Here is a 12,480-nt window from a genome sequence, read left to right on the forward strand (position 1 = left end):
AGGGAAAGAAACTGGGACTCAAATCAATGGTTTGGAGCAGAAGGAAGAAATAAATATTCAACCAGAACAGAATGAAGAAATAAAAGTTCAAAAAAAATGAGCAGAGTCTTAGGAACCTCCAGAACAACTTTAAATGTTTCAACATCCAAATCATAGGGGTATCAGAAGGCGAAAAGGAAGAGCAAGAGATTGAAAACTTATTTGAAAACATAATAAAGGAGAACTTCCCCCATCTTGCAAAGGAAATAGACTTCCAGGAAGTCCAGGAAGCTCAGAGAGTCCCACAGAAGTTGGACCCAGGAAGCACACACCAAGACACATCATAGTTACATTACCTAAGAATAAAGATGAGAGAATCTTAAAAGCAGCAAGAGAAAAGGAGACAGTTACCTACAAAGGAGTGCCCATAAGACTATGAGCTGATTTCTCAAAAGAAACCTTGCAGGCAAGAGGGGGCTGGAAAGAAGTATTCAAAGACATGAAAGGCAAGGACCTACATTCAAGATTGCTCTACCCAGCAAAGCTTTCATTTAGAATGGAAGGGCAGATAACATGCTTCCCAGATAAGGTCAAGTTAATGGAGTTCATCATCACCAAGTCTTTATTATAAAAGGACTTACCTAAGAAAAAGAAGATAAAAAATATGAACAGTAAATGACAACAAACTCACAACTATCAGCAACTGAGCCTAAAAACAAAAATGAACTAAGCAAACAGGTAGAACAGGAACAGATTCACAGAAATAGAGATCATATGTAGGGTTATCAGTGGGGAGGGGAGAGGATGGGGGAAAAGGGACAAGGAATAAGGAGAATAAATAATAGGTACAAAATGGACAAGAGGAGGTTAAGAATAGTATGAGAAATGTAGAAGCCAAAGAACTTATATGTATGACCCATGGATATAAAGTAAGGGAGGGGAATGATGGTGGGAGGAGGGTACAGGGCAGAGAGGAAAATAAAGGGGAGAAAAAAATGGGACAACTGTAATAGCATAATCAATAAAATATATTAAAAATATCATAACAGACTTCATATACAAAATGACTTTCTTCTCTGTCATACAAAGGCAAACAAAAATAGTATCTATAAACTCTTTGAAGCATGTATCTATATCCTGTGGAGAGTATTAAGAAAAACAGTAGTTTCTGAATCTCAGACTGGTTACCTATTCAGAAGCTGTACTGAGGACACTACAAAGGCCTAAGCTTTTGCTATTACTCACTGAAGGGAAATGTCAGTTACAAACATTTTAATCCCCTTTTTGTCTCAATGAGAGAGACAGAGCTTATACAGACAGGTGATTAATTTATAACTCATTCAATACATCTTTTCTAGGTATTTCATGTTTAACACAACACAAACACAGACTTACCAGATTATAAAATATTTGAAGTAAGCCCATATACAATTTATTCAGAGGTCTATCACAAAAAAAGTAGATACTATTGATGAACTGTTTGAACATTAGATGTATCAAATTCATATTCATGGTAGCTCATATTTTTTCTTAATCCTAAATCTATATACAGATGTATTTAGTACATATATAATTGGACCCATTTGTAAACCCACCCCATACCATGTTCCATACCACATTATTTTAGGAACTTAGGGACTCAAAATAATTCAATAGAAGACAACTGGCTAAGTTAAGGAAAATGAAGATAAGACAAACAAGAACTCATTCATGAAGTAAGTTAATAGAGCAAATTATGCATGATATTCATAATCAAATGATATTATCTTTTAATATAAAAATATATTCAAGAAAATTAGAAATAGAGGATGAGAATAATTCCCCACCATTACCTCAACCACTTGAATTTTGTTTAAAGGTCCCAGATTGTCAATATATTTATAGAGGAATTTTTAAACTATAAATGAAGTCTTTCTGTTACATAGAATGCCAACTTTGGGATTCTTTGATTATTCAATAATAATCTATGCATTTCAGCTACTAAAACCTCGTCAAGATACATTAATTTATATTCAAAGCCTAACAATTTATATTTTAAATCATAGCTAGAGATAGGTAATCATAATTTGTTAATTCAAAGCAACTGATGTATATATGGTTCAAGATTTGAAGGTAGTCACTGCAATTTAGTTATAACTAATTAACATTAAGAGGACAAGTTATCACAGCTTCTTCTTACATTCAGAAAATTAAGTACTAAACAAGTTAAGTAGTCAAATAAGACAGATTACCCACATTTGGAGGAATTTATATCCAAAGATGATAAATTACAAGATTCCCAACCAATAAATATTTCCACAGCTATTAAGGAAATAAAAGCCCACCGAGATCAATGAACACAAGTACTTTGATTTTTGTTTTTAAGTTCAGCACCTAGGTCAGAGTGGGGCACACAGTTTGGCTTACATAAATAGTTACAGAATATGTGAATAAATGTTAAACTGTTAACAAATAATCAGAGCCTGTGTAAATAGCTCTGTAGAGCTGGATCAAAAAGGAAAAGGGCTCTAAAGAAGACAGACAAAGAAGAAATAACTAAATGGGTGAGTGAAAAGAAAGAAAAAATAGAGTTCTTTTTTAGTTGACTGAACCTACTTGGCAGCAGAAGAGTGCAATTAAAGAGATTTGAAGGAAGGCTGACGGCCAGCCTGACTCCCCATTCCCTCTATGCACCTGCTGTCCAGCACTGGCTCAGCCACATAACAAACAACTAAAAAGTGGCATCAACATATAGCAGAAAAGAAGTACACTCATTCAATTGAAAACTGATGAGAAATACTCTTAGGCCAAGACTCCCATGTTGGTATAGTACTTATTCTAAGAAATCACAAGATACTTAAGGAAATGCAATAGTTATTAGGGGTTGTAAGAGGTAATGTTTACTACACTTTTACCCAGTAAGGCTCCTGAGCGCCTCTTCCAATCTCCAAAGCCTTCTCCTGTCAGATTAAGTGTGGATGACCATTTACTTAGTTGGAGATTTCAGAGATGGAAATGAGGAAAGAATAAATAGGTATTCGCCAGCCCTGAGCTAATTGCCCACAGATACAGTCCTCACCATTCATTTATCTGCTATGTATCTCAGAGGATATCCCCTGGAGGCGACATTTCCAAGTTTGCCTATCATCTGGCTTAGGGCTAGCCTCAGCTACCATAAGAAAAACACCACTAGGAGATGGGGAAGTGACGAGAAGCCAGGCCATTTCTTCCCTTCGCTTTTTTTTAGAAGCAGCTGTATCTCTTGTGTCTGTGATCCAAGCTCCCTGTGGATAGGCCATCACTACCTACCTCTGGGCTCCAGCAAACCACCTCTTTGCTCTAGGGTGGGTAGTGGCTCTTGACAGTTGCAAATTATATCTTTAGTTTTCCCACTGATTAAATGCCCTTTAGTGTGGCAGCTGCTCAGACCACTAACTTTAGACCAAATATTTCTTCGGAACTAGACTTAGTTGTTTGCCCTATCTAATTTTTCCAAGTATCTGCATCAGCTCTCATTTGGGATTGCTCAGACCAAGCTCTGGAACCTGTACTACTTTGACCACAGGCTTCTGATTCTCTTCTTAATGTTCTCTGCTCCCACATCCAACCCTGTTGTACTGTCCTCATCATAATTTCTGGTCCTGGGTCCCTGTAGCTGCTCACAATTGTAAAGCTGATATTCTGAATGTCGATATTTGCTGAACTGCTGCACAAAGCTATTTATAATGATCTCTAAGCTTTCATTTAAGGTTTATCTTGAACAGTTTTCCAGATATACGCAACATTAAACTTTACATATCTTTGTCACAAGAATATTGAAAATAATGCATTTCCTGCATGGTTGGCCATCCCTTTCTATGTGCTTTCTCTGGTAATGACCAATAAGATACAATGGCAGACAAAAAGGTTAAAGCAATGTCTGATTGCAACTCTGCTCAAAGGGCATAAAATCTATGGTGGCTTTGTAATAAAATACCTTAATGTTATAGGGTAACGTGTTCCTATAAATTCTTTCATTATAGGCAAAAAAGAACATAATCCCTAAAATAATGGAATAGTAAATAATTCATATAAGACTCTCTGAATTACCTTATGTTATAAACAAACAGTAAATGTGTAACATTGCTAACTATTCTGTGTTTACATTTTCTAAGTGCTTATTTTAATTGAACTGCAGCACCAATACATGTAAGCATTACTCTGTTTCCCAGGTTACACTCTCACCAGGAACCTGAAGACCAGGTTGTTTAACTCAGGATCTGTAAAGGTAGATGAAATTCTCACCCAGACCTATCACAATTCCCAAATTAATTTTAAATTAGCTAAGAAATTGTAAACAAATGCAGCATCAGCCTTGCTTCCCTTATCATGCTCCACTCAAACTGGTTAGGTTTGGATTACTCACAACTTTCCCCCTCTGTCTCTATAAGGATGGTACGTGTACTTTATATTCCCAACAAAAACATGCCCAGCATCTCTCCTCAGTCTATTTCTCAGCTGCAGCCCCGTGTTTCAAGGCTCTGTTCTAGCATTCCCTTCTGTAATTCTGATGTGGCTGCCACACAGAAGGTCCTAACTTATTTGCCACTCCTCCTCTTAGTTTTCAAACAGCCAGGCACTCACTGGTGAACAGAACCTTAGAAACCAGCTGCCCAACCGGTTCAACCTGCTCCTCTGTCCAGATTCCCAGAGTAAAGTTTTCACTACTTAGGACTCTATCAGGGCCTCTCTGAAACCGAGGCTTCAGCACTACCCTTGATGTGACTGATCACTGCGGGCTGCAAGCCGGCCCCACCCCCAATCCCTCCTAGATGGTGGTTCCAGTATCAGGTCGTGATCCTTCCTTTTTGTCATGAATTCAGGAATAAAGAAATGACCTTCTCTGGCCCTATACATTTGAATTAGCTTCCTTAGGATGATTCCTTGGAGTTTTGATGCCTTCGGTTTGGTAGGTGAGTGCATCTCTCCCTCTGCTTCCTGTGCCTCTCCCACCCCTAGCAATGCAGTTACCACGGAAACCATTTGTAAGGCTTCTGCACACAGGCACTTTCTCATGGAGTCTGAGAGAAATAAAACTGTTTTTAAAAAATGGTCACATTTAATGTTTTTCATTTCTCTTTTCATATGCCTTGAAACATAGTTAAACTATTCCTCCTTAGCTTGTGAAAATACCCTTAAAGCTTCTCTATACCTCTGCTCTCAGGGGCTGCAGGGTGAAAGCCACCCTCCAACATAGCAAGGTCTCTAAACTAAAAAATCTGGCAAGAAGCAAGGCAACTAATCCTCGCTATTTCTATCTTTTCCTCCAACAGAACACAGGGTAAATATTCAAAATGAATTCCACAAATAGCCCTAAATATCCCCTAGTTTTATAATGATAGCTACAATGAAGAATTATGAATTCTATCATTTCTCTTTAATTTGATTTAAATTAATAACACTCGATTCTCCTACCCTTGGAAGGTAGAGGTGGGCATATATCAGCAAGAAAGAAAGACAGGGAAAGGAATGAAGGAAGGAAGGAAGGAAGAAAGGAAGGAAGGAAGGAAGGAAGGAAGGAAGGAAGGAAGGAAGGAAGGAAGGAAGGAAAACATTCTAAAATCTTTAGGAACTACGTCATTTTCAGTGATTATTTTTAATGTTGTGGAATATTTCTGTAGTTTCTTGTCCAGCTGTTTTTTTTCACTGCATACATATCTGTTTTTACTAATATCAAAAGCTGGTAAAGCTTTGTATGTCAAAGTCATTCTAGTGATAGTAATAAAAGTAATAATAATAATAATTTATAGGCTACTTATTGCCTGCCAAGTATTGTACTAAGCACTTTATGAACATTAGCTCTTTAAATTCTCAGAATAACACTATGCAGTAAGTAGGATTGTTTCCTATTCTTGGTTTAAAAAAGAAACTGAGTGGCAGCAAAGTTAAAAAACTTGACAATATAGTAAGTGGCAAAAGAGGAATTTAAACCTAACCCATCCTTTATACCTGTGAAGATGCATACAACTCAATACATTGCATGTGTGTAGGATACCATTGCCCTCTTGATGAATACAGAGACCTAGAATGCCTTGAAACAGCACTGACGTTACATGTGGCCTTTGTGCTCTATGTGGGGCACATGATTTTATTATTCTAAACGTTACTTAAATAAAAACTTGCTAAAATTTGGGCAGTTATGACTTCAAAATCTTTATGTACTATTATACAAATAGGTCACTATTAACCTTATCATTTGATTTTCAAAATTTTCAACTTCATGATTACATGAATAATTTTCTCTCAGAGTTAGGACAGCTTTCATATGCTCTTCTGTTTTCCTTCTGTACTTTGGCTCTTTTGGAAATGTGATAAGGTAGCTTGTGGCATAACAATCTTTTCTACTTTCTCCTCTATCCCTAACTCCACTTGCCTTTATTTTCTTCCAATGAAACTTATTTTTCTTTCCTTTCATCTTTGAATTTACCCCTCTCTAACATGAGTTACTTAAAAGCTGTTTAAACTTGGATATTCTGATGACTCCAAATTATGGAAAATTTGGTTATTTCATACTTCCATTTATTTGGATTATAGAACATATGATTCCATTATAGCTTTACCATATGTCTATAAAAAAAGGTCATCTTACATTAAAATACATTCACAAACAATAACAAAGACACTAATTCTAGGAATATTTCAGAAAACATAGTGACCAATGCTTCTAACATCCTTAGTTATGACCTCTGTGATACATTTCATGGAGTAATAAACTAATCTTTCTCTAGCATCAGGATTCCACCATATTCACTGCAACATTCCCAGCTGTAAAATGTTTACCCTTGTATAACTGATGATCCTAGTCAAGTTGCTAAATACTTGCTTGTTCTGTGTGTTAACCAATCCATTTTCCTTGACCTTTAGGCTCAATAATATCTTTCTCCTACAATTCCTAAGTCTTGTGTTATTGCTATCCATGCCCCAACATTATAATATTGAAATGGTTAAAAAAATGGTTCTAGCTACTTTAGTACCCTAAATTTGAAAATGAAAATGAAAAATTGGAAAAGATCTATTTTTTGTTGTAACAATTTATTTAGTTTTAAAATCATTATAATTATACTTGAAATTTTTTTGATGTTAATCAGTGTTTATTTTATAATTTTTATTCACTGAATGAAACTATAGATATTTTGGGCAAGTGACTTATAATGAATATTGCACTTTATAGAAAGACTTGAGTATATTTAATATATTTTGAAAGCAACATAGGTCTTTAATCTGTTTAATTTTAGAACTTTTATTTTGTAAAAAGCAAATCAAGTGAATAAAAATTAATTTGAAGCAAAATGAAATTTCATCATTGTGAAACTGCTCAAGTGAGCAAATCTTAAGGGAATGTTATTGAGGACTATACTCCTGTTTCCGCAATTGGGAGACTCCTTTATCAGAGAAGTGTTGTCTCTGAAATTTTTGAATGCTTAAAGATTGGGTTGCTATGAAAAGTAGCTTTTCTAATATCATGCCTATAAAATGTGATCCCACCCTATCCTCACTGCCACCTATCAGATCTCACTTCTCCATGAAGAATGAAAGGATAAGAATTAACTCAGTTTGAATCTGGCATCTCTGACATGGGCAAGCATGCAATGAAGCAGAGGAAGTGGAGCTGAAACAAAGCAAATTGTGTTCGAGGAAGAGTAGTCAGGGTGCAGAGGACACAAGAAAACAGGCAAAGAGAGTATTTCAAATAGAAGATTAAGAACCAATTCAAATAAAGTAATTTGAAGGTATTGTGTAAACGAAAATCAGATCATTGAGCACATGCATTCTAAAGATTTTGATGTTTTTGATGTTTTGGGAAAAGGCAACATTGCCGATAATAACATTTAGAAAAGTGACAGAAGGATGTTTCCTTCAGGAGGCCTATCACAGCGGGCATCAACACCCCGTCTGTGTTGTGCAGCACAGACTCCACACAGAGAAAAAAAAGAAAGAAGATATTAAGTAGCTGAAAAATAGTTTTAAAGAAAGGAAAGAAAAGAGAGTCATGCTTCTGAGGAGATTCTTAAACTGTGTCTAGATTTAAAATATGGACCTACCCTTACTGTGGTAATCCTTTAGAATCAACCTGAAATAGTGTCCTTATTGGAATACCCAGCTTTTCTCATCTAATGTATGCAAGGTTTCACAAAGTCACCAATGGCCTGTCATAAACTTTGTAACCAAAATATTTCTGGTACTACATTTTACTAATGGCAAGCATCTTATGAAGGAAATAGAGGGAAGGTAACTTATTCTCTATTACAGTGTCTGCTACTTAGTTGGCATCGGGAGAGGCTGATAAACACAAAGAAGGAGTTGACAATTTAACAAAAACAAATGCAAGAGTTTCATGGACAATTAAACTTTGTTGGATTAAATCACCATCACTCATAGAAAATCCTGAAAAAGAAATGTATTTAAAATGGAAGTAGAAGAAAATAACTTGTAGAAGGGGAGTAATAACTCTGTGACTTAGGAATTTCACAAAGGTCCATTTGAGTGCTCTCATTATCTTGGTTTTCACCACTGAGCACCCTTTTACTATGATTTGTTTGTGGGAGGAAAGTAAAAGAAGCCTAGGCCTTACCGCCTCCACTTCAGCAGGGTCGTACCAAACATTGATGTATGGATGCTGTAAGGCATCATCCACTGATATCCTCTTGGCAGGGTCAATCACTAGCATCTTTGACAACAAGTCCCTGGCTTGGCTGGCTGGAATGACAAAAGAAGTAAAGAATTAGTAAAAGTTTTATTTTGGCAAGGAAATTTGTTGGAAGGAGAAGAAATTAAGAAAATAAAGATCAACTAGTACTTTCCTCCTGAACATCATGTAACTTCACCAAATGATTAGGGAAATGCAAAATGAAACAATGAAGTATTTTTTATCTACCAGATTTGCAATAATAAAAGATGGTACAATATCCACAAACACTAGGTAATTTCTTTCATGTTGGTGGGAACATGAAATGATGCAGGATTTTTAGAAGGCAAACTTGGCAGTATCTATCAAAGTTTAAAATGTGAATACTTTATGACTCAGCAGTTCCACTTCTAAATATACAGCCTAGAGAGACAAGTGCACATGTTCATGTAATGTATACAGAAGGAGAGTTTACTGCAGCATTGGTTATAGAATAAAAAAGTTTTAAAAACAATCTAAATTCCCATCTATAGAGTAGCTAAATGGCCTTTGATAACATCCATACCTTGGAACTGTATTCGGCAATTTTAAAAAACGCAGTAGCTCTACATATAAGATCTGTTTGGAAAAAGTCCAACCATTGTTAATATAACAAAAACAGTCTCCACGACATCTATGTAACCTGGCTACCAAGGAGAGTGGATGGGAATGCACATGTGTGAACAATGATGACTTCACCCTACTAATCAGTGGGGGTGGTAGAGGCCATTGAGTGAGCATGTGCACTGTGTGGCCATTGCATTAAAAAATGACTGAGCATGTAGAGAAATGAATCTGCATCAAATTTTGCATTAAGCTTAAACATTTCTCTGTGGAAACTATTTGGATGATTCAGAAGGCTGTAGGTATGGGCAACTGTTGAATGGCAGTTCATCACAACAATGTGCCCACTCATGCATCACATCTCATGAAGAGTTCTTTGGTGAAATATCAAATCACTCGGGCAACTCAGCTCCTCTACAGCCCAGATTTCATGCCATGGAACTTCTGGCTTTCCCATAAACTAAAATAACCTTTGAAAGAGAAGAGATTTTAGGTCATCAGTGAGATTCAGGGAAATACGAGGGAGCAGCTGATGGCAATTGGGAGAAGTGCGTGAGGTCCCAAGGTGCCTACTTTGAAAGGGACTGAGGCATCATTGTCCTACATTCAAAGTTTCTTGTATCTAGTATCTTCTTCAATAAATGTCTCTATTCTTTCATAGTACATGGCTGGATACTTTCTGGACAGGCCTCATACACTCACATGGACATATTGGTAAGTGGAAAAAAAAGTTGCAGAACAATCCATAGATCATGATGCTATGTGTGTAAATCGATTCCACCTCAACAAGACAAGAAATATTTCCCTCTCTCTATTTAGGTATATAAATGCATAGAAAAGGTCTGTAAAGATAATCAACAAACTGAAAATACCTTAGAGGAGGAGAGAATATGTACATGTATTGCTCACATAAATAAAAACAAATTTAAAATAATAGCTTCTTAAAAGGTAGTAGGTGGAGTTAGTGTAGACTGCTCATTTTTAAAGCTTTTGTGAGCTAGGAAAAGGGCTAAAGCAGTTAAGGGAGGCAAGAAGGCCAGGGTTGACATATTTTAGGATAAGAGAGATGAAGATGACTTCAACAGGAGCAGAAGCTTTAAGGACAGAGAAGAGGGGTCAGGTTTTGAGAAAAAAATCCACAAGACTTAGCAAGCAAATTGATGTGAAAGATTTAGTTCCGTTTATAAAATACTAAATGTTTACTTGTTCACTCTGTGCCAGGTATAATGAGAGGTATCAAATCAAATTTGTTTTAAAATCACTTAGGACATTCTCAGAAATATCCTAAGTTAAAATAAGAATTAGATTTTTATTTATATTATACTTTATACAAATTTATTCCCTGTCTCCATTCCTGTGACTGAGGCAATACAGGGTCAGATACAATAAACTTCCCCTTTTTATTACAAAATCTTTAATACAAAATCATAAGCATGTAATTCTGTAACATGACAATATCATACTCAAGCATCTCATATGACATTTTAGGTGAAATGTTCAAATTAAAACTATAAATTATTACACCCGATGTTGGGAATCACCCTGCCTGGTATCTGAAGCTGTAACCCCCGCCTAGGCTAAGGCTAAGGGAACGCTCTTGGAACCATAAGCCAGCAAGGAGACAAAAGCTTATCTCCCTGGCAGGAGCACTGCTTCTGCTGCTTCATTCATAACTGAACCCCAAAGCTTGGTCGGTTAGCCAAAGACGCGTAAGATTCCCCAAGGGGGGAACTACCTAAGACAGGCACGATCACGTGGGAGGCCCCCAAGAAAGGATTTTGGGGGCTACAGCAAAAGGGGGTGATGGACCCTTGCTCCTCGGCTTTGACATAGCCTGAGTCCTCACCGTCTGGGAGAAAATCTCCTTATCTCTCATTGCCTTAATTCCCTTGCTCCACCGAAGCCTAAAACAATGACAGGGTGGTGCAGCTCTGTGCTGAAAAGGGCGGATTCCGGGTGATCAGGCCTAAGAAAGAATATGTAAAATCCTGTGAAACCTGCTTTGTTTAGAATGCTCTCAGTTGAATAAGAAGAGTCCAAGGAGGAAGTTAGTTTGTTCCTTAAAGTCTTACAGCTCTTTGACCCTGACTGAAAATAGGCCCTCAGACTTCCTTGTTATCTATTGTTTGATCCTTACTTCCTAGCAATGAGTAATGAGCTTTTACCTGAATTCTTACTCAAATGAAACCAATAAAAAGCCTCTCCAGAGGGGGAACGGCGCACTCTCCCCACCAGGGAGGGTGGCTCCAGGAGAGAGGGTGGCCAAGGTGCTTCCCACGTGAGGAGTGGCCCTGCTGTTCCTATTCCCCCACAGGACCTGGTTGTCTCTGTGTATGTTTTTCTCACGTTTCAATGAGCCATCCGCAGCGTTCCATGATCACTGCTGGCCAGTGACCCACCCATCAACCCATATTATTACCCTACCTACCACACTCAAGCAGGGGTTACTTCTGCCAGACCCTGTATTATCTAAATTTTGTGGATGAAGAAACTAAGATTGGTTACTAAAGCTCATGACTATAGATATAGTAGGCTGAAGAATTACTTATTAATGAAAGTGTTTATATTGAGTATAAAATGTGTAGGTAAAATCTCATTTGTCAACTAAATTTTTTTTTAAAAAACATGGTTAAACATTCCCTAAAATACAACTAAAACTCAGATACTTGTTTCTCCGAGGTTTTACAATGAAAATCTTGTGTTGAAAATATTTTCCAGGTAATAAAAAGAATTGAAACAATGATTTCAATATATATTATGTTGGTCCTAGAGTTACACTGCAAAATAATTTTAAGATTTTAAGTGAGGTCCATGAAATAATTAACCTGGACCACATTGTTGCATACTTCAATATTATCCTTTCTTTTGAATATTCAGACAATTCTAAAACCCTCTGCACTTGCCCTTTGGAAGAAAGATCCTTTAAGAAATACCTCTCCTGAGCCAATTATTTTCCCGAATCAATCAGAAACCCTTGGAAGAGTCCTAGAACTGAAGTCTCTAATTAATCTCCTATTGTATTCCCTCAGCACTTATACAGTAGTAATTATATTTATGACTATAATTGTGTTACTTTTAGAGACCCTTATAATAAATAACCATCATAATGAAAAACCATTATAAAGATTTCTCAGCCTTAGCCAATAAGTTATTTCAAGTATATTCAATGCAATAAAATTCTAGTGAAATAATCAAAAAAAGAAAGACCTCTCCTTAAATTGAGGTAGTTCAAACTACAGAGGTGTCTCTACCAT

At 36.6% G+C, this 12,480-nt stretch overlaps 1 protein-coding gene across 5 annotated transcripts in view; it reads right to left on the minus strand.

Annotated features, from left to right (window-relative positions):
• The window catches only part of MAPK10 (mitogen-activated protein kinase 10), a 331,553-nt gene that overhangs the window by 42,988 nt on the left and 276,085 nt on the right, over positions 1 to 12,480 (minus strand). For all 5 annotated transcript variants that reach the window (XM_045820360.1, XM_045820356.1, XM_045820358.1 and 2 more), the window contains one exon: positions 8,570 to 8,694. In XM_045820360.1, coding sequence (XP_045676316.1) covers positions 8,570 to 8,694 — 125 coding nt within the window. The remainder of the gene's footprint in view (positions 1 to 8,569; positions 8,695 to 12,480) is intronic.

Source organism: Phyllostomus hastatus, unplaced genomic scaffold (genome assembly GCF_019186645.2).
Source record: "Phyllostomus hastatus isolate PE091 unplaced genomic scaffold, TTU_PhHast_1.1 phas_scaffold_39, whole genome shotgun sequence".
Taxonomy (NCBI): domain Eukaryota; kingdom Metazoa; phylum Chordata; class Mammalia; order Chiroptera; family Phyllostomidae; genus Phyllostomus; species Phyllostomus hastatus.